The sequence below is a fragment of the Mirounga angustirostris genome, unplaced genomic scaffold (assembly GCF_029215605.1).
Source record: "Mirounga angustirostris isolate CCGP_5_RB_7025 unplaced genomic scaffold, mMirAng1.0.hap1 SCAF_2, whole genome shotgun sequence".
Lineage (NCBI taxonomy): Eukaryota > Metazoa > Chordata > Mammalia > Carnivora > Phocidae > Mirounga > Mirounga angustirostris.
The window spans coordinates 158,890,621-158,914,571 of NW_026991710.1; the positions used below are offsets into that span (position 1 = coordinate 158,890,621).

The window sequence follows — 23,951 nt, forward strand, 5'->3', positions numbered from 1 at the left end:
CAGAATATCCAGTACATTTTCCATATTAGCACTGATTGCTCTAATCCATTCTTTTTTTAATAGTTGCACATATCACTCAATCTCACTCAACATTTACTTATCATGCTCACTACACTATACTTGGCTTTAGGGCTATTTTGGTGAGCAAAAACCAACTGTATCCTAGCATTTGGGGAGTCTACAGTTGAGTGGGAGTAAAATATATTACTCTTATAATAATATAAATAAATGCAAAATTACAATTCTATTAAATGCTAAGGAGAGGTACATGGTGATATGAGACAGCATGACAGGGGTACTGGATCTAGTCAGGGAGGTCAGAAATGTCTTCCATGAGGATGTTACAATAAGCTGAACAAGAGCTAACTAGAAGAGAAGGGGAAGAGGAGGCTTGCAAAATAATATTCTATGTAGAGAATCTATCAAATGGGTATGTCATAATTGATTTACCCACCTTTCCACTCAGGGACATTTGTTCTGATTGTTCTGATTCTGTTGATACTATGACAATACTTTAATATGTATTCCCATATGCAATTTTTGGCATAATTTTGTAAGCATATCTTTATGGTAATTAAGAATCCTTTCTTAGTACATACAATAGAGTTCACAATAATTTCCATATCCACCTAGATTTGAATATAAATCCTACTAGATCTATTTCTTACATATTTCATCTTCCCCTAACTTAAATTCTTTATTTTGTTTGAATTTTCTCTTGCCTGAATTATTTCCTCAAAAAGAACTGGTTCCTTATAATGATCTGCTACCTCATACATAAAGATGCTCACAAGCTATGCTCCATCTGCTCTTCACCTTCAATGTGGAATCTAAAACATAACTATGTTTAGGACTCCCCTCTATCTGCCCAAAGTAAGCTAGGCTTTTTCCACTATGTAGATGGTTTATCCTAACAGTTGAATGAATCACTTCAGCACAGAGCATGGAAAATGAGACAACCAGAGGTTTGAACTCAGGTGTCACCATCTTTCCAGAATCTTTTGCATTCTCAGATAAGTTAGGACCTATCTTTAAAATCAAACTGCCTCGGGCTCCCTGCTCCACAGGGAGCCTGCTTCTCCCTCTGCCTCTGCCTCTCTCTCTGTCTCTCATGAATAAATAAATAAAATCTTTAAAAAATAAATAAATAAAATCAAACTGCCCACAATACACTAGGAAAAAAATACTTGGCTACATATATAACAAAATGTTACTATATAAAGATCGCTCACAAGCCAATAAGAAAAGCAAAAACCAAACAAACACGCACATAACCCAGTAGGAAAATGGGCAAAAGGTATGAATTGACAATTCACAAAAGAAAAATACATGCGGTCAATAAAAAAAAATGTCCATTAGTCATCATAAAAATACAAATTAAAATTTTAAAAACACCAGACTATAAAAATGATAGTAAACAGTATTGGACAGTGCACTGTGAACTATGCATCACACACACAAAATGGAATCTGGTACAGCCTTTCTAGAGGTTATCTGTATCTGATTTAAAATTGTAAGTACTAAATGACACAGATATTCAATTTCTAGAAATTTATCCTATGAACATAATCAAGAACATATTATTCTCAATTTCCTAATATTGCTTCCCTTTCTTTCATATCATATATCAACATCTGACTTGTACTTATTTATTGTCTTCTCTCCCCTAGAATATAAGTTTATTGCATACAAGGACCTAAATAGTACTTGCTATATATTAGTCATGTAATAAATACTGGCTGTTGACAGAATGTGTAAAGATTTATCTATAAGAATTTTTAAACTGTAGGGTTTTAAGACAAAAAAGTTGGAAAAAATCCAATATCCAACAGCAGGAGATTGATTAAAACAAAAATCACCAATAAAGACAACTAGATAACTGTTAAAAATTAGTCTATTAAAAAACTATAAATGTTTATGATACTAATACATGACCTCATTTTTGTTAAAAAGGAAAAAAAGGGGAAAATATATGCAAAGATATAAGACAGGTAACACAATATTACATCAAGATGTGAATAGCTGATATTTATGAGATGGCAGGTTTACAGGTAACTTTTTTGTTCTTATTTGCGGTTTCCAGTATTTTTCAAATTTTATTTTTCTGTAATGAACACAATTCTTTTCTAATAAGACAAAGAAAATTATTCAAAACAAACTAAAATCAAACTCAAAACTTCATTTCTAGTTCAAATGAGAAAAAGGCAAGTTTACCTTCAATTTCATCATCGGAAATCAATTCATCATCAGAGCATATGTTGAGAATGTTAACCAGCATCTCTGTGACTATATAAGACAAAATAACCCAAAATGTATACAATTAATAAGGTATTCTCTCTAAAATGATGTGGATGTTTAAGTAAACACATGTTAAATAAACATAAACAAAAATTATTTGTCATTATGCTATTAAGAGTAATTATAAAGAGTAGCATTAAATCTAGACCTTCAGGTTTATATAGAATTTGGGGAAATTACTTGCTTCAGTAAAAGCCTGGTCTTTGAAAATTCTATTGCATAATTACTTGATTTCATGAGACTGTTGTCCAGAGCCTTTTCCTCACTGATATGTACATGAAAAGATTTCCTCCCATTTTACAAAGATGTTAAGCCATCAGGTCTATGCCCAACAAATTTATTTTATATTTGCATAGCTTATTTGTATAGGTGCACAAATAAAATTCTACAGGACACTATTTCCTATTTAAATCTCTTTATCACTGAAGAAATCACAAAGGAATGGTTTAGTGACTTATGTTATTTTAACATCCTGATCATAGTAGGGTAGCTGCTTTAAATGGATATTTACAACAATAAGCGCACAATTGACTAGAACTATAATTTAAAAACCAATTTAAAAATTAAAAAAATAAAATAAATAAAATAAAAAACCAATTAAGTGCCATTTAAAAATCTTTGTAGAGAACAAAGAAATTAGAAAATACTTCGGATAGCTTTATTATTTATTATTTTTTATTCTTTTTAATTCTGTAAGTTTAAGAAAAACATTTCTGAACCATCAGGGGACTCATGAAATATAAAAGTGTGCTCCATCACTAATTAAGACAACTGAGCATCCAATTCTCTTACCTTTTTCCCCAACAAATGGCAAAGACCATGTGAAAACGTCCATAAAGTTTGGAAGCCAGTAGGGGTGTGGAGAACAGTTAAACTGCCTGATATTCATGACATTGTTTTCATATTTTAGCACAGCAGCTAAAAAGGAAAAAGCAGGAAAATATGGCACAGAGGAACATGACATGGCAAATGGTATGCTTTGTATAGCTGTGTACCTACTAAACAGAACTCATGAACTTCCTTTCCACTTGTAAGTTCACGACTTGATATTTAAGAGCAGATGGAAAATCTTAAAGCATTTTATACAGTTCATTCTTTTAAGAATTATCCCAAGGAACAAAGTTACCTGAAGATCTCATATATTAAAAGTACAAAAGAAACTGAGCTCTGAAACTTCAAAGGGTCACTGCGCTGTAACCATCTGTAGAAATCTCAGGTTCCACATTAGAAAAATTTTGTCATAATTTCCCTTTATAGGCCAAATGGTTACAATTACAGCTCTCCTTTGAAGGCAAACATTTTTCATTAAGCAAACACAGCCTCTTTTGCTAGTCATTATCCAGTGCCAAAGATTTTATAAACTCTCTGGGAGTTTAGAACATAGCATTATCAATTCATAGTAGGGGATACAGATGGTAAACTTGGAGCAATTTACACAGCTCAGAAGTAGATTAAATCATCTCTGCATATTATACAGAGGATTAAAAATCCATCTCTCCTATACAGAGTTAGTATATTGCTAGCACCATATAAATGTTTAACTTGATCAGTTCATGTATTTGTACACATGCTTTGGTACTAAACTAATTTTCTTTATATTTTAAAAGTTTGAAAATCCAATTTCTTAGACTTCACCATGAGCACGAGCTCTGCGATGTTGTTTGCATTATTCTCTTTAGTCTTACTTGATCATAAATAGATTCGGGTATGAAGTACTTCAGAAATGACAGATATAGGTCATTTCCTGGTTCCTGTTTCTTTGCTTATTAAAGGATAGTCTCATGTGCTCAAAATTTAAGTTACTGAGTGTCTAAAATGTATACCATGGATTATAAAGAAAATACATGAAAGTAGGATCTCCTGCTCTTAAAAACCTAACATTGGATCTAATATACATGTCCCATTATTTTCATGTGTATATATTTTATTTAGGTTAGATGAATACACAATTATTCAACAATTCCCTCAATCTACACAGGAAAAAGAAGTGAGAGGTGGCTCTTTACAGTGGATGATTAGAAATGAGAGCATAAAAAATTGCTTTTGGGTATGTTCCCAGTGGACACAAAAAATAGGAATAGAAATCTTTAAAAATCATGACTTAAGGATCTTTCACATAATCATTGGAACTAAGAAATACTCTTTGGTACCAATATGAAAGAAAGAAAAGCAACAGAAGAAGAAAGAGAAAAAGGAAAGGGAGAGAGGGTTGTCATTTTCAAGAAAGAGGTACTTGGATGGGGAGTAACTTAGTACCAGCAGACATTATTTCATATACCACTCTGTCTTTTTCCTAAAAAAAAAAAAAAAAAAAGAAGTTTGAGAAACAACCAAGGAAAATAAGAATGTTTCAAGATAAAGTTACCAATTATGTCAAAGTCAACAGAAAACTCTGGTAGACTGGACTGTGACTTAAAAGATTATTCACTAAAGGAATAATCAAGATCAAAACCAGGTTAGAATGGGGCAGAAAACGAGCTGGCATTTAGTGAATGAGTGAAGTGACTGCTGTGTTGGGTGGCAGGTTTCAGTTGAGCACACTGACAAATCCACTGTGCAATCAACACTCTTCCTAGTGAGCCTGAACAAGGGAAAAGGGAATGTCTTCATCACAGATATGAGGACTAGGGCCATGAAGTGTCCTTGAAGAAGTTGCCAACACAAGCAGCACATACCATTCATAATGGAAGAAATAAGAAGAAAACTAAGTCTCTAACATATTGGGAATTAGGAAGGAAATAAGAAAGAATGGAGTTAGGGAGAAGCAGAGTGTGGTGGGATAGCTAAGATTCAGAAAAGAATGATGAGATGTAAAAAAACTAGATGCTGGAAGAGAACTGAAGTCAAAGAAGTGTTTTTTAAAATGTATAGTAAGCCACTGAGATGACTGATTCAAATCAGATTGAAGTGAGATGTGCCATTCCTTAGTTTCCCTTTAAACAGGCTACATAGTAAGTATACTGTGGACCTCTTTTAAACTTGATTCCCCAGCTGCATATACAAGGTATGACTATAAAGTAATGAGACTTAAAAACCACCAACTACAAACACACCAGACCTTATATATGAGATGAGTGTGGTCCTCTGATGTAATCACACTAGGCACAATAACAGTAAAATGTTATAGTATCATAGCAATTTAGAGTTTGACAGATGCTTTTAATGTTTATTTTTAGTATTCCAACTTATCTTCAACAACCCTATATGACAGGTATTTTAAAGATACACCGAGGCTCAGAGAAGTTAAGTGTCTTGTTAAATGTGAAATTAAGTGTCATGTTAGCTGTGAATTTAAAAGTGAAGCAGGACTAGACTAGAATTTCTTCTGAATCCTAGCTTAGTGCTCTTTTCAATACACCTTGCTGCCTTACCATATATTTAATCCAAAGATGCTGCCATTACTCAAAACATTTTTGGAACTCCTCTTTTGGAATCGCCTCCAGACCCATTTTATAAGCAACACAAGAAAAACCAGTCTCATTACCCTATAATCATACCTTGTTTCTGACCCCAAATGGTATCATCTAGCTTGATCACTCACCTTATTCACCAGTCTTGACTCCAAATGACTTTTGGCTGTTCCAAAAATCAAATCCACCCTCAAAGGACGAAGATTTCCCATCACTGAGGATAATCAAAAGAATGTGTCGCAGACTCTGAAGGCAATGCCAAAAGAGGAGTTCCGAAAACGCTTTGAACAATGGCAGCATTGTTGGAATAAGCATATAGCTTCCCAAGGTAACTACTGTGAAGGGACAATACTCACTTGGATATATACGTTCTGGCATGTTTGTATACAAGTTCTATTATTTTATAGTCATACTTTGTAAACAACAAAATAGTTACAGAGGCATGTTACAGAGGATATTACAGAGGAAGTTTGCCCTGATACAAAACTTACAAACTATGAATCATAAAAAATTAAAAAAAAAAAAAAGATTTTGGGGTACCTGGCTGGCTCAGTCAGTAGAGTATGCAACTCTTGATCTCAGGGTCATGAGTTCAAGCCCCACATTGGGCGTATGTAAAAATAAAATTTTCAATAGGATAAAGTCTTAGAATGAGAATTTCTGGATTGAAGGCATGTTTATATTTAATCCTCTCTGTTTATATGGGAAATTGAGGTGTAGAAAAATAATGTGACTTGCCTAAAGTCACACCATTTAGTTTCTGGCAGGGCTTTAACTACAATGATTTTTCTGACTTTTTGTACAGTATTCATCTACCTGTACCATTCCTCAAGAAAAGCAAAAACAGCTTAATAATTTACAAACATTAAAACTCCAAATAGTGACATTTTATTGAGGTACTGTTACAAATAAATTCACCAAAAGTAATAATTTATGATGACTATTCTAACTTGAACCTGAATTTCTTCTTCTTATATATATTTTTAAAGATTTATTTATTTATTTTAGAGAGAGAGGGAGAGAGAAGGAGTTGGGGGGAAGGGCAGAGGGAGAGAATCTTCAAACAGTCCCCACTGAGCACAGAGCCTGACTCAGGGCTCAATCCCAAGACCCATGAGATCATGACCTGAGCCAAAACCAAGAGCCAGACACTCAACTGACTGAGCCACCCAGGCACCCCTATTCTTCTTATATTTTGATTCAGGAGTACATATCAGACCTATTATGATCATTAGTTATATTTACAAAGAGCCCAATAATCCTTAGGAAATGAAAACCAAGCAAGAGTCTAAATTCTAAGTTTCTTGGCCTTTGTTTCAATTAAGACCTCTTTTCTTATATATAAAATACATACACATATATATGATTAAATTAGAGCTCACATTTACTCACAAATTCAAACTCAAATATCACTGGACTCCTTTACCTTTATTATTATAGACATCTAGGTAATTGGGGGCAGAGAAAATTGTAATGAGTGATGGAAAGCCTGTTGTTTGGCTCTTCCTGTACATTCGATACCTGGAAGAGAGATAACAGTCTGTCTTGATATAAAAGGCAAAAACTCTGTAATGATAATTGGTACAGTTTTAATATAACTTACCCAGCATCCTGGGCTTCGTGGGCTCTGATTATTGATAACAAATTATTGTTCTGTAAAAATTCACAAACTGCAGGGTAACTGAAAAAGAAAATTAGGAAACATAAACCCAGAACTACAACAACTGGTTTTTAGTAGGAGGAAGGGGAAAAGTCAAGATGCTATTAGTTGAATTTGTTTCAAAATTATAGATTTGACATACCACTGAACTTTTATTAATGGCTTAGCAATCATCACTGTTTTTCCACTTCACTAATATACCTCATTCCAGATCAAATATGCAGATAACAGACAACCTTAGGACAGGAAAAGAGCTCCCTACTACCTTTTAAATTTTTTGTCTTAACCCTTAACATAACAACACCAAAACTTGTCTTGTCTTGATATAAAAAAAAGTAGCCCAGTAGTGTATGTGTGTGTGTGTGTGTGAGAGAGAGAGAGAGAGAGAGAGAGAGATTAGGTGCTAAAAACTGAACACACAATTTTCAAATTATCAAATTGTTAGAAAAGTTAAATAACCTACTTACAGCTTCACAAGTAATATCAACGCCAAGTTGATATTATGCAGGAATATTTCAGGAGTAAATGCAAATATTACACCCAACTGTATTCTAATGAAAGGTGTGATATTTGCATCTACTCCTAACATTTTCTCTCAATATTATTATCTTTCTACATTTAGAAAAACCTGATAGGTTGGGGTGCCTGAGTGACTCAGTCAGTTAGGCGTCTGACTTTTTTTTTTTTTTAAGACTTATTTATTTATTTTGAGAGAGAGAGCACGCAAGAGTGGGGTGGGGGGACAGAGAGGGAGGGAGAGAGAATCCCAAGCAGATTCTGCACTGAGCATGGAGCCCTAGGGGGCTGTATCCCATGACCCTGAAATCAAGACCCGAGCTAAAACCAAGAGTCAGTGCCCAGGCGCCACAAGTACACTCTTAATTTCTATTCGGGTTTCTTAAGATTCTCTCCCTCTGCCCCTCCCTCCACCTCTCTCCCTCTGGGGTGGAGGGGCGGGGGTGGAGGTTGGGGGGAAGAATTACCTGATAGGAAAAACTGGAGAATGGAGAATACCAAATTATCCTAGAATTATCCAAGTGTTAATTATTTATATTTAAATCTTTCTTATTATGCTCATTAGAAAAATTAACTTTTAAAATAGATTGTACATTCACATGGTATAAAATTGAAAGATACAAATAGTGAGATACAGATACAGTGAAATGCCTCTCTTCTTTTTTTCTTTTAAAGTTTATTTTTTTTAATAATCTCTATACCCAATGTGGGGCTCAAACTCATGACCCCGAGATCAAGAGTCAGTTGCATGCTCTTCTGATTGAGTCAGCCAGGCGCCCCTAAATGCCTCCCTTCTTCCTACATCTATCTTCCAGCTACCTTAGGAGCAACCAATGTTCCTGATTTCTTTGAGTACCCTTTAAAAGATATTCTATAGGCATACCTTGGAGATGTTGTGGGTTCTGTTCCAGACCACCACAACAAAGCAAATATTGAAATAAAGCAGGTCAAATTAATTTTTTGGTTTCCCAGTACATATAAAAATTAAACTTACACTATACCGTAGTCTATTAAGTGTGCAATAGCATTATGTCTAAAAAATAATGTATATACCTTAACTTAAAAATAATATCTTATTGGGCGCCTGGGTGGCTCAGTTGGGTTAAGCGACTGCCTTCGGCTCAGGTCATGATCCTGGAGTCCCGGGATCGAGTCCCACATCAGGCTCCCTGCTCAGCAGGGAGTCTGCTTCTCCCTCTGACCCTCCTCCCTCTCATGCTCTCTGTCTCTCATTGTCTCTCTTGCAAATAAATAAAATCTTAAAAAAATAAAAAAAAATAAAAAATACCTTATTGATGAAAATGCTAACCATCATCTGAGTTTTCAGTGGTCATAATCACAGATCACAAATCACAATAAATATAATGATTTAAATAAATAAATATAAAAAAATTTGAAATATTGGGAGAATTACCAAAATGTGACAGAGACAGGAAGTGAGCAAATACTGTTGGAAAAATAATACCCAAGAGACTTGCTCAACACAGGACTGCCGCAAACCTTCAATTTGTAAAAAACTCAGTATCTATGAAGTGCAATACAGCGAAGTGCAATAAAATAAGGTATGCCTGTATTTTATATCCATACATAAAGGGTTTGTTTTCTTTTCTATTTTTTTATTAAAAAAAAAATAGCCTCATTGAATAGTCTGGCACATTCCATTGTCTGAATGTACCACAAGGTATTTAACTAACTATTTTTCTATTGAACATTTAGGTTGTTTTAAATCTTTTATCATAGGGGCACCTCGGTGGCTCAGTTGGTTAAATATCTCACTCTAAATCTTAGGATCTCAGGGTTGTGAGTTCAAGCCCCACATTGAGCTCCTTGCTGGGTGTGGAGCCTACTTAAAAAAAAATAAATTTATCACAAATAATACACCAGTGAATAACCTTATACCGTTGACCCTTGAACAATGTGGGGAGTGTTGACTCCCCTTGCAGTCAAAAATCTGTGTATAACTTTTTTCTTGTGTGTATAACTATATATTTTTTAAAGATTTTATTTATTTGACAGAGAAAGACACAGTAAGAGAGGGAACACAAGCAGGGGGGGTGGGAAAGGGAGAAGCAGGCTTCCCGCGGAGCAGAGAGCCCGACTCAGGGCCCGATCCCAGGACCCTGGGACCACGACCCGAGCCGAAGGCAGATGTCCAACGACTGAGCCACCCAGGCGCCCGATGTGTATAACTTTTTTTAAGTAGGCTCCATGCCCAACATGGGGCCTAAACTCACGACCCTGAGATCAAGAGTCACATGTTCTACCGACTGCGCCAGCCAGGCACCCTCATGTATGTAACTTTTGACTCCCCCAAAAGCTGGCCTGTTGACTAGAAGCCTTACCCATAACAGTCAATTGACGCATACTTTGTATGTACTATGCATCATATGCTGTATTCTTACACAAAAATAAGCTAGAGAAAAGAAAATGTTAAGCAAGAAAAAATACATTTCTAGTATAGTATTATATTTATATAAAAAAAAATCCGCGTTTAAGTGGACCTGTGCAGTTCAAACACATGTTGTTCAAGGGTATACATTTTACATATCTGCACATTTACATAGTTGATTTTTGTTATTTGCAGTAGCTATGTTCTACAAAGTTAACTTGTAAATACAGCATTAGTCAAAACTGAACCACTGCTCCTAGAGAAAATAGACAGTTAGTGTCCTGTGAGCCTCTGGTCACATTTTCACTAACCGATCAATACATAACCTTGTTTCATGTGTGTTTCTGTGTAAGGACACTTATTTAACATATACTGTTCATTAATTAGCATGGAACTCATGGACAACAATGCCTTAAGTCATTCCCAAATAAAGCTTATATGTATTTTCTCTCTAAGACACATCACAGCCTTCTTACATGTAGAAATACTCGGTAGCACCTAAGCACTACGTTGAGGGCCATTTTACACAGCAAACTCACCAACAAAAAATGTGAAAAATATTGCACTAAACGGACCACACAAAGAATGGTGGAATAGCATGAAAGCTGAAACAAGACAGCAAAGCAGCTCTTTGTTAACCTCAGTTAGGAACACAGATGGGGTGACAAATTTTTCATCATTCAGCATGTGTGCACTTCTGAATGACCATGACAGTGCTATGAGTGGTGACTTTGCAGTTACAAGTAATTCTTAACAGGAAGGCAAATCTGAAGATCAGAATTTGTAAATAATGAGGATCAATTGTATAGCCACAGGATTACACTTTAGAGGATCTTCTGGATCAAAGGCCCTGGGCATTTATAATAGATGTTGTCAAGCTCATCTCCAAAGAAGTCATAGAGTTTATGTTGTACAAACAATAAAAAGGTATTATGCTCTTTATTTCAAGCAATGTAAAGAGAAGTAAAATTTAGGGGTTCAGTCAGTTGAGTGTCTGACTTGGATTTGGCTCAGTGTGTGCATGTACTCTCTCTCTCTCTCTCTCAAAATAAATAAATAAAATCTTTTTAAAAAACTTTAAAAAGAAGTAAAATTTAAATGACTCAGAAAGGAATAAAACAAGGTTGCCTAGAAGAAGGTTAAAACTATGGCAATATTAAGGCTTTTTACTTAATATATGTGGATTTCATTTAATAAATGTACTATCTAGGCAATTAACAGATTTGAACTAAATATATGCATTAACTTGTCACAGTAAAACACTGGGATTAAAAAAACTTAGACTTCACACTTCTCTCTCTCCCCCTCTTTTTGAATGGCAGAACACAATAAAAGCTCACATATGAGATTTAAGACAACAGCCAACTTCCAGGAAATGTCCTGGGCTTAGTTCACAATGTCCTGTTCTTTTTATATCTTTGCCTATAGGAGTGGTTCCAAACGCTGGAGAGATTGTTAAAAAAAATAACAGGATTGGGGCGCCTGGGTGGCTTAGTCGTTAAGCGCCTGCCTTTGGCTCAGGTCATGATCCCAGGGTCCTAGGATCGAGCCCCGCATCAGGCTCCGTGCTTGACGGGAGGCCTGATTCTCCCTCTCACAACTCCCCCTGCTTGTGTTCCCTCACTCGCTGTGTCTCTCTGTCAAATAAATAAATAAAATCTTTAAGAAAATAATACCTCATAAAAAAAAAAAAAAACCAACAGGATTTTCCTGTCTCAGACCCACTGAATCAGAATCTCTGGGGGAAGAGCCAACAAATCTTTATTTTTTAAAAAAACTCATAGATGATGTTTGGGAACAAATAATCAAGATCATTTAGGGTCAGATAATAACATTTAAGCACTGCAAGATGTTCTGTTCAATCATGTTCAGTATATTACACTTAGGTATTAATGAAGGTACTCATATATATTATGAGGGTACATAATACCTATCAAAATATAAAAAACAAAATAAACAAGAATTTTCTGCCTTCTATTAATCAAAAAATTAAACAAAAGTCTTTATACTACAAAAATTAGGGATATAAAGTACTTACAAATAATTTGATGATACATATTACAATCGCCTTTCCTAATTTATAACTTTGAGGATTAGCTTACCTGTAAAAATAAGAGCACCCTCGGACAGTGTTGTGGGTATAGTGCTCCAAGGTCTTTTCATTACCATAATCCTCTGAAGGATCAGACCAAAGCAGGTCACACACTGGCCCAAAGGCTGGAGGTTCTTTAAACCTGTCTAACTAGAAAACACACAAAAGCCAAAAGAAGAAAAATCATGAAGGCAAAAGGAACTTTTGGAAACTGGTATGGGTCAAAAACAAAACAAAACAAAACCCTCCCACCAACAAGAATGTATTAGGAGAAAAAGCAGCAAGCCCCATAAAGAATTTTTCCTTTAGGAAGAAAATGAGTATTTAACAAATTTGGATACACAATTTTTATTATTTTTTTGAAATAAATTTGTATAAATATCCCTGTCATCTAACCATACTGTAGAAAAGGACTGCTTTACATCCTAGTTTTTGTTTTTTTTTTTAAGATTTTATTTATTTGACAGAGAGAGACACAGCGAGAGAGGGAACACAAGCAGGGGGAGTGGGAGAGGGAGAAGCAGGCTTCCAGCAGAGCAGGGAGCCCAATGCGGGGCTGGATCCCAGGACTCTGCAATCATGACCTGAGCCAAAGGCAGATCCTTAGCGACTGAGCCACCCAGGCGCCCCTACATCCTAGTCTTAAAAGCAGTACTCATCTAATTCAAATGTGAAATCAACCACTATGGAGATATACTACTATTGAGAAAGACTATGTAAAGTTCATTTCAACTGCCCAGGTGAGCTAACATTACCATCAGGGCAGGAAAGGTTTTACAATTGTTCTCTTCATTGTCTACCTCATTCCAATGGAGATTTCTAGTCTTATTTTGTAAAGGACTTTCATCCTTTCCATTCTATATGCAGGCATTTCAATGTAAGTTATTAATTTAAGCCTTGAGTCATTGCTGCTTTGGTTAGTAGCATAAAAACCAAGGCAAAACCAGTAACTAAGATAGCTGAGGACTTCTACTAAGTGAAAGGGGAGGTTTTTAATACAAGTGATTCAGAATTGCAAAATTCAAGACTTAACAATGTAAAAGAGAAATTCTGGTTATTTTAAAGACCATAAGGCAGCAGAAATGTAGGCATACCCTCTTACCCTGAGGAGAGTAACTTTAATTCAGAGAAAAGTTTTATAAACAGAAAAATCTTTACTTTCAGTATCTACATGAGACAAGTAGAATACAAAGGTAGAGAAAAGATGATAACGTAGAACAACAGACGTGAAAAAAGATTGATCATCTCTATAGAAAATCCTGAAAATAATAATCACCAACTCACACAGTGTAGCAATTAAACTCTATCATCTAAAATGTCAAAGTCAGGGCGCCTGGGTGCCTCAGTTGGTTAAGCGACTGCCTTCGGCTCAGGTCATGATCTTGGAGTCCCTGGATGGAGTCCCACATTGGGCTCCCTGCTCAGCAGGGAGTCTGCTTCTCCCTCTGACCCTCCCCCCTCTCATGTGCTCTCTCTCTTTTTCTCTCTCTCAAATAAATAAATAAAATCTTTAAAAAATAAAATAAAAAATGTCAAAGTCAATGAATTTCAGAGCTGGAAGTCCTCAGACCATCCATTCTAACTTTCTCATTTCTCAGAGAAGAAAAGGTGATTAAGGGGTGCCTGGGTGGCTCAGTTGTTGAGCGTCTGCCTTCGGCTCAGGTCATGATCCCAGGGTCCTGGGATCGAGGCCCGCACCGGGCTCCCTGCTCTGCCGGAAGCCTGCTTCTCTCTCTCCCACTTCCCCCTGCTTGTGTTCCCTTTCTCACTGTCTCTCTCTATGTCAAATAAATAAAATCTTAAAAAAAAAAAAAAAAAAGAAAATGTGATTAAGAGTTAAGTGGTTTGGTCAAGGTTACACAATTCACTGCAGGACAGGGATGAAAGGTGAAAGTACAGATTTCATTAAAATTTACAGGAATTTTCTGGAAGATATTTAGCAAAATGTTAACAGTGGTTGTCTCCCAGTAATGAGACCACAGGTGATTTCCACTTTCTTATTTCTGATTATCTGTATTTAAAAATTTTCAGCAATAGAGGCATATTAGTTGACTACAGTAAAAAATAAAACTAAAAATACATATACTCCATGAGACTACTGAGATTACTTACTTTCTTAATGTCATCTAAACTAGTAATTTCAGGTGACATCCCTCCATGTACACACAGAAACTGCTGGTTTAAGAGGGCAGCAAGAGGAAGACAGTCAAATGTTTCCATACACGCATCATACACCTGTTCAGAATATTTGATTCGACCTATCAAAAAAAGAAAAACAGTCAAAGGAAGAAAAGCTAAAATTTATCATATATGAAAAAGGATATTGGACAGAAAATTATGAAGCTACTTCAAAGCCATTTATTTCAGGCAAATTTGAAAACAATCATCTTTATAAAAATATTCTTGAAAAGTTGTGGATAAAAGGTAAACAAAATCTCCTCTACGCTGGATTAACTTTCTAGCTCTGTTGCCTTCGAAACCTGATAAGGTGAGTCAGCTGTGTTATTAGGCAACATTGCTTATGTTAAAAATTACTCAATTACCTGGTAGCTATAGCTTTGTACTCCTGAGTGCAATGACTCAAGGTAGGTCCCTGTGGGATCCTGGAATCTATACCAATAAAGCTTTTACAGGCAATATTGGCAATTGTGCTACCTAAGGCTTCTAAGCCACAGTGGCTCTCTGATCTGCCCAACATGGGTAGTTTCCCTGCACCTGAACTGTTACTTGGACGGGGAGAGGGAGGCAGAAAAACTTCGGACTGCTATACCCACTCCCATGAGGACTACTCCACTGAAAAGGGATGCCTGGAGCTGCAGCCATGTCTGGACTGTATCCTTCTAAGTAGATAAATGCCAATATGGCCCATGGTAATCTTGTAAGCCTGAATATTTTGTTCCGACTAAAAGACTCCCCGGGGGGTACTGAAGATATATAAATGGAAACTGAAGTTTTAAGAGTAATCAAGAAAATATCAATACTCTTTTGCTATGATTTTTAAGATCTTTTAGCAAATTTTGTTCCAATTCCATTTTATATAAAAATGTTCATCTCTGGGGCACCTAGGTGGCTCAATCAGTTAAATGTCTGCCTTCAGCTCAGGTCATGACCTCAGGATTCTGGGATCCAGTCCTACATCGGGCTCCCTGTCTGCTTTTCCCTCTCACTCTCCCTCTGTCTGTCTCTCTCAAATAATTAAATAAAAATAAAAATAAATGTTCATCTTTATGAATTGTATTTTGGGGTTAAAGAACAAGGAAACACTCCAGTGGGCAGAGGGTGGGGTCTCCACAATTATCCAGAAAGAATCTGTCATGAAGTAAGAGATGGAAAGCTGAAAGATGGTTTTAGTTTAAAAAGAAAGGGAATATTTTCTTCTTCCTTGGCCTTGGATTTCAGAAAGTCAAGCCTGGAGGTGCCTGTTGGTAGAGAAGGCCAGAGGTCGTAAAGGCAGGCAGCCCTACAGAACTATGAGCTCCTTCTCTTCCAAAATTCTGTGAAGATGAGACAAGCCTACAGGACCTAGAGAACAAAGCCACAGCAAGTGAATCAGATTATCTAGTTGATAATTATTTCTGTGTTTACTTCCTTGTAATTTCCAAGCTTTTAGAAAAGATGTGTTTAAGGATCAGAACCTGGTCTTGGCAAGGCTTTGGAGAATAAAGTGAAGGGTAATGGTCCAGATTTGGGCCAGAGTATAGAACATGGATGGCAGAAATGTCTGGAGAGACATTCCTAAAGGGTAGGTATAGATGAAGGGAACCATATCTGAGTTATAAGACTTTACATTCCTGAATGTGAGGATCTCTTTATTGCCAAGATTTGAGGGCATTAAGGGAGTCTGTGGGTTCCTTTAAAAACTTCAGAGCATTTTGTATTACTGTACCGCAGTTAAGATCATCTATTTCACAACATATGCTAACTCTATTAGGACAACCAAGTTAATAAGAGCCATGCCTTATGCATCTTTGCATCTCCTTACAATTACAGCCTTATATTCTGCTTTTTATTTGAACACTGTAAATTTTGGCTATTGCAAAAGTAGATCCATATTGGCCATAAAGTCTATATGAGGAAAAAAGTAAAAAACAAAAACAAAAACAAAAACCCAACTCCTTTTGTTTGTGGCCAGTGATTAACTTTTTCTCCTGAAAATCCTTGGAGCCAGAGTTCCCTCTGTTGCCAATGTCAATAAAAAATTCCTCTGTAAGAGTCTTAAGCTTAGATATAGGGAGGAGTTTTGTTTTGTTTTTTTAATTCAAGTATAATTGACATGCAATGTCATATTAGTTTCAGTACAATATATTGATTCAACAATGGATTGTGTATACATTATGTATTGTTCACCATAAGTATAGTTACCATCCTTACCATATAGTTATTACAATACTATTGACTATATACCCTATGTCATACTTTTCATCCTTGTGACTTATTTATTTTCTAATTGGAAGTTTGTGCCTCTTAAGCACCTTAACCCATTTAGTCCATTCTCCCACCTGTTTCCCCTCCAGCAACCGTATTTGTTCTACGTATTTGAGTCTGTTTCTGTTTTTGTTTTGTTTTTCAGATTCCACATATAAGTGAAATCATATGGTATTTGTCTTTCTCTGTCTGACTTATCTCACTTAATATAATATCCCCTGGGTCTATCCATGTTATAACGAACAGCAAGAGTTTTCATTCATTTTATGGCTGAGTAACATTGCTGTTTGGGGGGTGGCTAGGTGGCTCAGTCGGTTAAGTGGCGTTGACTCTTGATTTGGGCTCAGGTCATGATCCTCAGTGGACAGCCTGCTTCTCCCTCCCACTCTGCCCCTCCTCCCCACCCCACCCCCCGCTCGTGCTCTCTCTCTCTATCTCAAATAAAATCTTTAAAAAAAATTAAAAAGAGAGAAAGAGAGAGAGAAACCAAGAAACAGACTCTTACCTATAGAGAACAAACTGATGGTTACTAGAGGAGAGGTGAGTGGGGGGATGGGTGAAATAGGTGATGGGGATTAAAAGTACACTTATCATGATGAGCACTGAGTAATGCATAGAACTGCTGAATCACTATATTGTACATCTGGAACTAATATAACACTACGTGTTAACTGTACTGGAATTAAAATAAAAAAATTCATAAAATTTTTTAAAAACCAGGAGGTTATGAATCAAACTAAGCATAAAGAAGGCTCAGTTGTTAAGCATCTGCCTTCGGCTCAGGTCATGATCCCTGGGTCCTGGGATCGAGTCCCGCATCGTGCTCTCTGCTCAGCGGGAAGCCTGCTTCTCCCTCTTCCACTCCCCCTGCTTGTGTTCCCTCTCTTGCTGTGTCTCTCTATCAAATAAATAAATAAAATCTTAAAAAAAAAAAAGAAGTTAATGTTATATTAACACATGACCAAAATAGTTTACAAAATTTTTATTTTCTTAAAGTATATGAATAGGTATATAAATACCAACATATTTACTTTCTGAGGGGTTAGACTGAAGGTATCTATATTCTTCCTTGACTTAGTTTATCTGTATTTTCTCTGATGAATTATATAACTTTGTATAGTAATATTTATTATTATATTACCTTTATCATTGAAATTTGTTGAAGGCTCACAATGTATCTGTGCCATCAGTGAGTTAAGTGTTTCCCACAGCATGGTGATCAAGAGAATGGAGTCTGGAACCTGACTGCCTGGATCTGAAGCTTGGCTTACTAGCTGTGATACTCAGCACAAATTGCTTAGCTCTCTGTGCTTTGATTTCCTCATCTATAAAATGGGCATAATGACAATACATACCTATATTACAAGGATGCTGTGAAGATTAAATGAATTCATATATGTAAAATGCTTTGAATAACGTCTGGCACACACTAGGTACTATGTGTTAACTAATGAAATTACCTTATTTTATCTTCACAGAAACCCTATAAGTACTTTTACTATCTTCACTAAAAAGCTGAAGAAATTGGGCCTACTTGCCTGAAGTCACAAGCTAGTAAGTGGCAAGACTGAAAACTGAACCTGTTCATGCTCTTAATACCATGCAATTCTCCTCCCAATCATTATTTCAAATTAAATATTTAATAGGAGAATCTAAATAGCCAAATATATAATTCCCAAAGGTTAAATTAGCTGACTCAGTGTTTAATTTTCATGAGAAATTTTAAGCTTTATCCCATAAAACAATAATTTCCATAACAAAGGAAAATGTACCTCAATCACAGGATCACACTGATGATACAAGTTCTAACCAGTATCAGTAATGCAACATTAACAAAACAGAATTTCAACAATATTCTTTAAAGGTAATTTTGAGAGTCAACACTATTTGCTAGAAACCATGACCTGGTCTAGCCACTGATTATATACTTATCTTCATTTACATTTGCTTTCATTATTAAAAAAAAAATACATTTACATGGTTCAAAATACAAAAGCTGTAAAAAGTTATACAGGTCTACAAACCCCTACTCCTCCCACCCACCCCCTGCAGGCAACCAGTATTACTAGTTTTCTGGAGGTCTTTACAAAGATACCCTATGCATACACATGCAGATATATACATTTATTCTCTTTTCAAAACATCCTTTTGTTTTTTACCTAAATGGTAGCATATATACACTGTTTTACATTTGCTTTTTGTACTTAACATATTTTGAAGATCATGCCACATCTTTATATGAAGAGCTTTGTAATTAATTTTTTATGTCTACACAGTAGTTCACTTTATGGATATACCACAATCTAACCACACTAATCTCTTACTACTACAAATAATACTGTAGGCATTAATACGACAAGCAATACTTATTTTTAAAAAATAAACCTGTCATAACAATACTGTTTTCATTAGCAAAATTACAGGAGTTTCTAGAACCTGTCAGTAAGCTATTTAATTAAACATCAAAAAATGGCTCATGGGAACAACTAATTTACTTTAGAAATTTGGACCCAGAGCTATGGGATGGAATCATAAAAGTACTAACTAGGTTTACTTTCCAAGTATACAACAGTAAAGCAATGTTTTTGCAAAGATAAATGATATGTCAAAAATTAACTGTTCTATTTTTCTTTGCTATCATATTATCTCTGGGTTTGAAAGGAATATTAAAAATAACTGTAATGTAAAGCAATTTAAGAATTTATGTAAAAAAGGGGCACCTGGGTGGCTCAGTTCGTTAAGCAACTGCCTTCGGCTTGGGTAATGATCCCGGGGTCCTGGGACTGAGCCCCGCATCGGGGTCCTTGCTCAGTGGGGAGCCTGCTTCTCCCTCTCCCTGCTACTCTACCTGCTTGTGCTCTCTCTCTCTCTGTCAAATGAATAAATAAAAAAATCTTTTTTTAAAAAAAGAATTTATGTAAAAAAAAAAACAACCTCCACCTGCCACCCTTAGAAATAGTCACAAGACTGCAGCTGCACAATCTGGAATGAAGCATCACTTAGCAGTAATTGTAAGGTGCTGATTCTAAAAGCCACGGTGGCCCTTGAAGAGAGATCATTAACAGTGAAAACATCCATGCAAAGCAGCACACATGCTCTTTGCTCATAAGAATAAAATGTGAAATTGTATTTGTGTGCTTGTTCCAAGATTTATTCACATTTCAGATGCAGCATTAGAATGAAACAGGAGTATCTCTGAAGAAAAAAAGAAAGAAATCTGGTTTAACAAATTAAAGCATGTGAAAAGCAAATAAAAACCTAAGATAAGCAATTCTGTGCAAATGAAACCCTTAAAATGTTTCCCAGAACCTATTGTTCCATCTTCTAAAAATAGTCTGAACCAATTTTTACTAGTCAAAAAAGAAACTCTGAGAAAACAGAGGAAGAACTGAATAAAAATGTTACCTAAAAAAACCTGACCCTTAATGCACAACAGAGGCATCCATAGGCAGCTTTCTTATGACTTATTTACTGCTAAATACTGATCGTTCCAGGGCCTTTGTCAACTGCTTGATATGCATTATTTAATTTTCCTAGGTAAAGAAAAGGAAGTGTAATGAGTAATATCCCCATATTTGCCTTATAAAAACAATGCAAAATATTTCCAATTTTTAAACTATTTCATGAAGTGGTTCTCAGATGACAAATAGTAGATACTTTCCAAGCCTCTGGAGCAGGTGTTCTAAACCAGCATCATGCAGCACAATTATTCTGGGGTGCTTTAAAAAGCCTCTTAAATGCTTGGGGTCCATTCAGGTGATTTTGAAGTTACCAGTTTAAAAATTTATTATAATAGGAGTACATGGTGGTGATAAAAGATAACTGCAGCAGTACCACAGGAAGATATAAAATTAAAAGTACAAGTCCTGCTGACCCAGCTCCCCACAGGTAATTACTGTTTTCAATTTTCTGCACATTATATATTTTTAATTTACAAAGGAGATCATATTATACATGTTCTGCAAATGGCTTCTGTCACCTAACCAAGTATTTGAACATCTCTCCATATTAGTACATCTAGGCCCACCTTGATCTTTCAACAGCTGCCTAGTATTCCATTTTTGAAAATGTATTAATACATTTTTAAATGTATTATTTAAGCAGTCCCTTTTTGATATTTAAATTATCTTTTTTCTTTGTTTTCTTTTTTGCTATTACAATTAACACTATAATTGTTATCATACATCCTTATACATCTATATCTTATTGTCTTTTTGCAAGTATACAGAATGGTAAGCAGAATTCTAAAATGACCAGCAATGACCTACAGCATTGTATAATCTACGCCCACTTTCAGTGGGTGGAATTTGTGAATATGTTGAGCCTCCCATGATTATATATCGTTAGGGCAAAAAAAGGGAGATTCTTCTAGGTGGGCCCAAACCTAATCAGGTGAGCCTTTGAAAAGCAAAGGGTTTTCCCCAGCTGGCTGATCAGGGAAGAGGAAGGCAGAGAGGTGCATTTGGGCTGCCTGGAAGAAAGCAAACATCGATACTGTGAACTGCCTGTGGGAGCAAAGAACTGCAAGCAATCTCTGGAAGCTGAGGGCAGTCCCTAGCCAACAGCTAGCAGGAAAACAATGAACATTAACCCTAAGGTCATAAGGGCTGCCAATAACTGGTAAACTTAGAGAAGACCCCAAGCTCCAGGTGAGAGCTGCAGCCTTGGTGACACCTGGATTTCAGCTCAGGGAGACCCTGAGCAGAGAATTCAGCCACACTCTGCCTGGACTTCTCACCTATAGTAACTGTGAGATAATAAATGTATTGTTTCAAACAGCTAAATTTGTGGTGATTTGTTATATACCATTAAAAACCATATATAACCTGCATGAAAATTCCTAGAAGAAGCCAAATGGCTGGGTCAAAAATTTTTACAGACATTCCAAAATTGCTCTTCAAATACCTTATACCAATTTAAACACTCACCAACAGATCTAATTTTTTTTTTTAATTTCCTGCATATTACCTACTGATTTGAATGGTTCATTCTAAGTCCCAAGGGCTGAAATGATCTGTATCTTGCCCACTTGTAGTTGACTGTTCTGCCAGTGGAATTTTTTTAAGTGTTCATACTCTAAAATTTTTTGTAATAAAAATGACCTTTCCTTTCAGGATCTAATAGGAGAAAGGCTGTTATTACAACTGCCAACTCCAGTGTAGGAAGCTACAATAACAAGAGTTACTATCAGCATATGGAACACTATCAAGTTGTAATCTACCTATAAGTAAAGGGATTTTGGGGAGAAGGATTGGATAAACTCTTGAGCCTCAGAAAACAAATTTAAAAGTTGTTTTTTTTAACTTTGAATATTCTTTTGGGAATAAAACTTTAAATATTTTATGATATATTCCTCCAAGATAATAATTTGAAGAGAAATCTGAATAGGACACAAAGTAAAATCCATGATCAAACCATCAATTACATGACATTAAAGCATTTGTATATATTCAGTATTATTTGGAGAAAGAGGTAGATTTTAGAGCCAGACAATACCCAAGAATTTATTTTTTTTTTTTAAAGATTTTATTTATTTATTTGATAGAGAGTGGGAGAGTGAGAGAAAGCATAAGGAAGGGGAGGAGCAGAGGGAGAGGGAGGAGTCTCCCCACTGAGCAGACAGCCTGATTCAGGACTCAATCCCAAGACCCTGGGATCATGACCTGAGCCGAAGGCAGACGCTTAACTGACTGAGCCACTCAGATGTCCCAATAATACCCAAGAATTTAGTTGAGCTTCCTTATTTTATAAAGAATACGGTAACATTTTAGAAATCAAAGGTTAAAATTTTGTGGGTTTTATTTCAATATTTTCCTTCCACTTTATATAAAAAGACAAAAATTCCTTAAAGTATGAATTGATACATAATTTTTTTAGAGGGCTAGTTAGAGTATGTATCAAAAGCCTTTAAAATGTTCATGCCCTCTGACTTAGTAATTGTCTTCTGAGAATTTGTGCCAAATTACAAATCCTAGATGATCATTCATTCAACAAATTAATTCAACCAATATTTTTAAGCATCTCCTATGAGTTATTAGATACTGTTCTAGAAAAACAACAGTGGATAAAACATGTCCCTGCTGTCATGGAACTTAAATTATGGTAAGAGAGAATAATAAACAAATGTATTTTTAAAATATAAATATCTATATAAAAACATATAAAAATTTAAGGTGTTGTTAAGATTTTTTTTTTTTTAAAAGCAGGGTATGAGAGTAAAATGATGAGATAATTAATTTAGAAAAAGCAACCAAGGAAGAAAGTCTCTCAGATGATATGAATGAAGTAAGGATGTAGATCTTACGAACAGATAGCTATGTGGGAAACACTAAGTGCAAATGCCCTGGGGTAAGTTCTCTCAAACAAACCCAATACATTACCATCACACTGAATGTTAACTAAGAGCCAATTGTAAGTACCTAGATTCTGGTCAAAGAAATCTGTGAGGGTTTTTTTAGTTATTTGACATAGTGAGAGAGAGCACAAGCAGCAGAGGGAGAAGCAGACTCCCTGCCAAGCAAGGAGCCCAATGCGGAACTCGATCCCAGCACCCTGGGATCATGACCTGAGCTGAAGGCAAACACCTAACCGACTGAGCCACCCAGGCATCCCTCTGTGAGGTTTTTTGTTTGTTTGTTTGTTTTTCAAACAGCTAGCAACATTTTGACTTTCAAAAATTTTACCTTTAATAATAAGCTTTTTTACTATTACAGTATTATTTATAGTTGGAAACAGAAATGTCATACAGTTATTACTAAATTGGCTACATGATAGTGCATTCATAAGATGGGATACTTTAAAAATATTAAAATAACATTTTAAAATCATGTTCAAAAATATTTAACGGTACAAAAAATGTTATTACATAAAGGGAAAAGAGCAATTTATTAAACAGTGCATATAATAGCCCAATTTTATTTTGAAAATATGTACAGATATATATGCATTTGAACTATTTCATGATAGGCTTTTTTTTTTTCCCCTTCTTTTTTTCTTTTCTTCTTTTTTCCTGATAGACTTTTATATATACAGAAAAGAAGACTATCTCTCAAATAGTGAGATAATAGTTATTTTTAAGTGATGTGACTATGGACAACTTTTTTTTTTTTTTGACAACTTTTATCTTCTTTGAACTTTTCTATGTTTTCAAATACCCCAAAT

At 35.5% G+C, this 23,951-nt stretch overlaps 1 protein-coding gene across 6 annotated transcripts in view; it reads right to left on the reverse strand.

Annotated features, from left to right (window-relative positions):
- PPP3CC (protein phosphatase 3 catalytic subunit gamma) overlaps positions 1 to 23,951 on the reverse strand; it is a 98,683-nt gene that overhangs the window by 19,268 nt on the left and 55,464 nt on the right. For 3 of the 6 annotated variants that reach the window (XM_064585408.1, XM_064585407.1, XM_064585406.1), the window contains exons 5-12: positions 14,478 to 14,623; positions 12,376 to 12,515; positions 7,312 to 7,389; positions 7,135 to 7,229; positions 5,840 to 5,922; positions 4,555 to 4,591; positions 3,091 to 3,216; positions 2,215 to 2,286 (exon numbers count right to left, since the gene is read on the reverse strand). In XM_064585408.1, coding sequence (XP_064441478.1) covers positions 2,215 to 2,286; positions 3,091 to 3,216; positions 4,555 to 4,591; positions 5,840 to 5,922; positions 7,135 to 7,229; positions 7,312 to 7,389; positions 12,376 to 12,515; positions 14,478 to 14,623 — 777 coding nt within the window. The remainder of the gene's footprint in view (positions 1 to 2,214; positions 2,287 to 3,090; positions 3,217 to 4,554; positions 4,592 to 5,839; positions 5,923 to 7,134; positions 7,230 to 7,311; positions 7,390 to 12,375; positions 12,516 to 14,477; positions 14,624 to 23,951) is intronic. The other 3 variants (XM_064585409.1, XM_045879996.3, XM_045879997.3) reach the window with 1 other exon arrangement.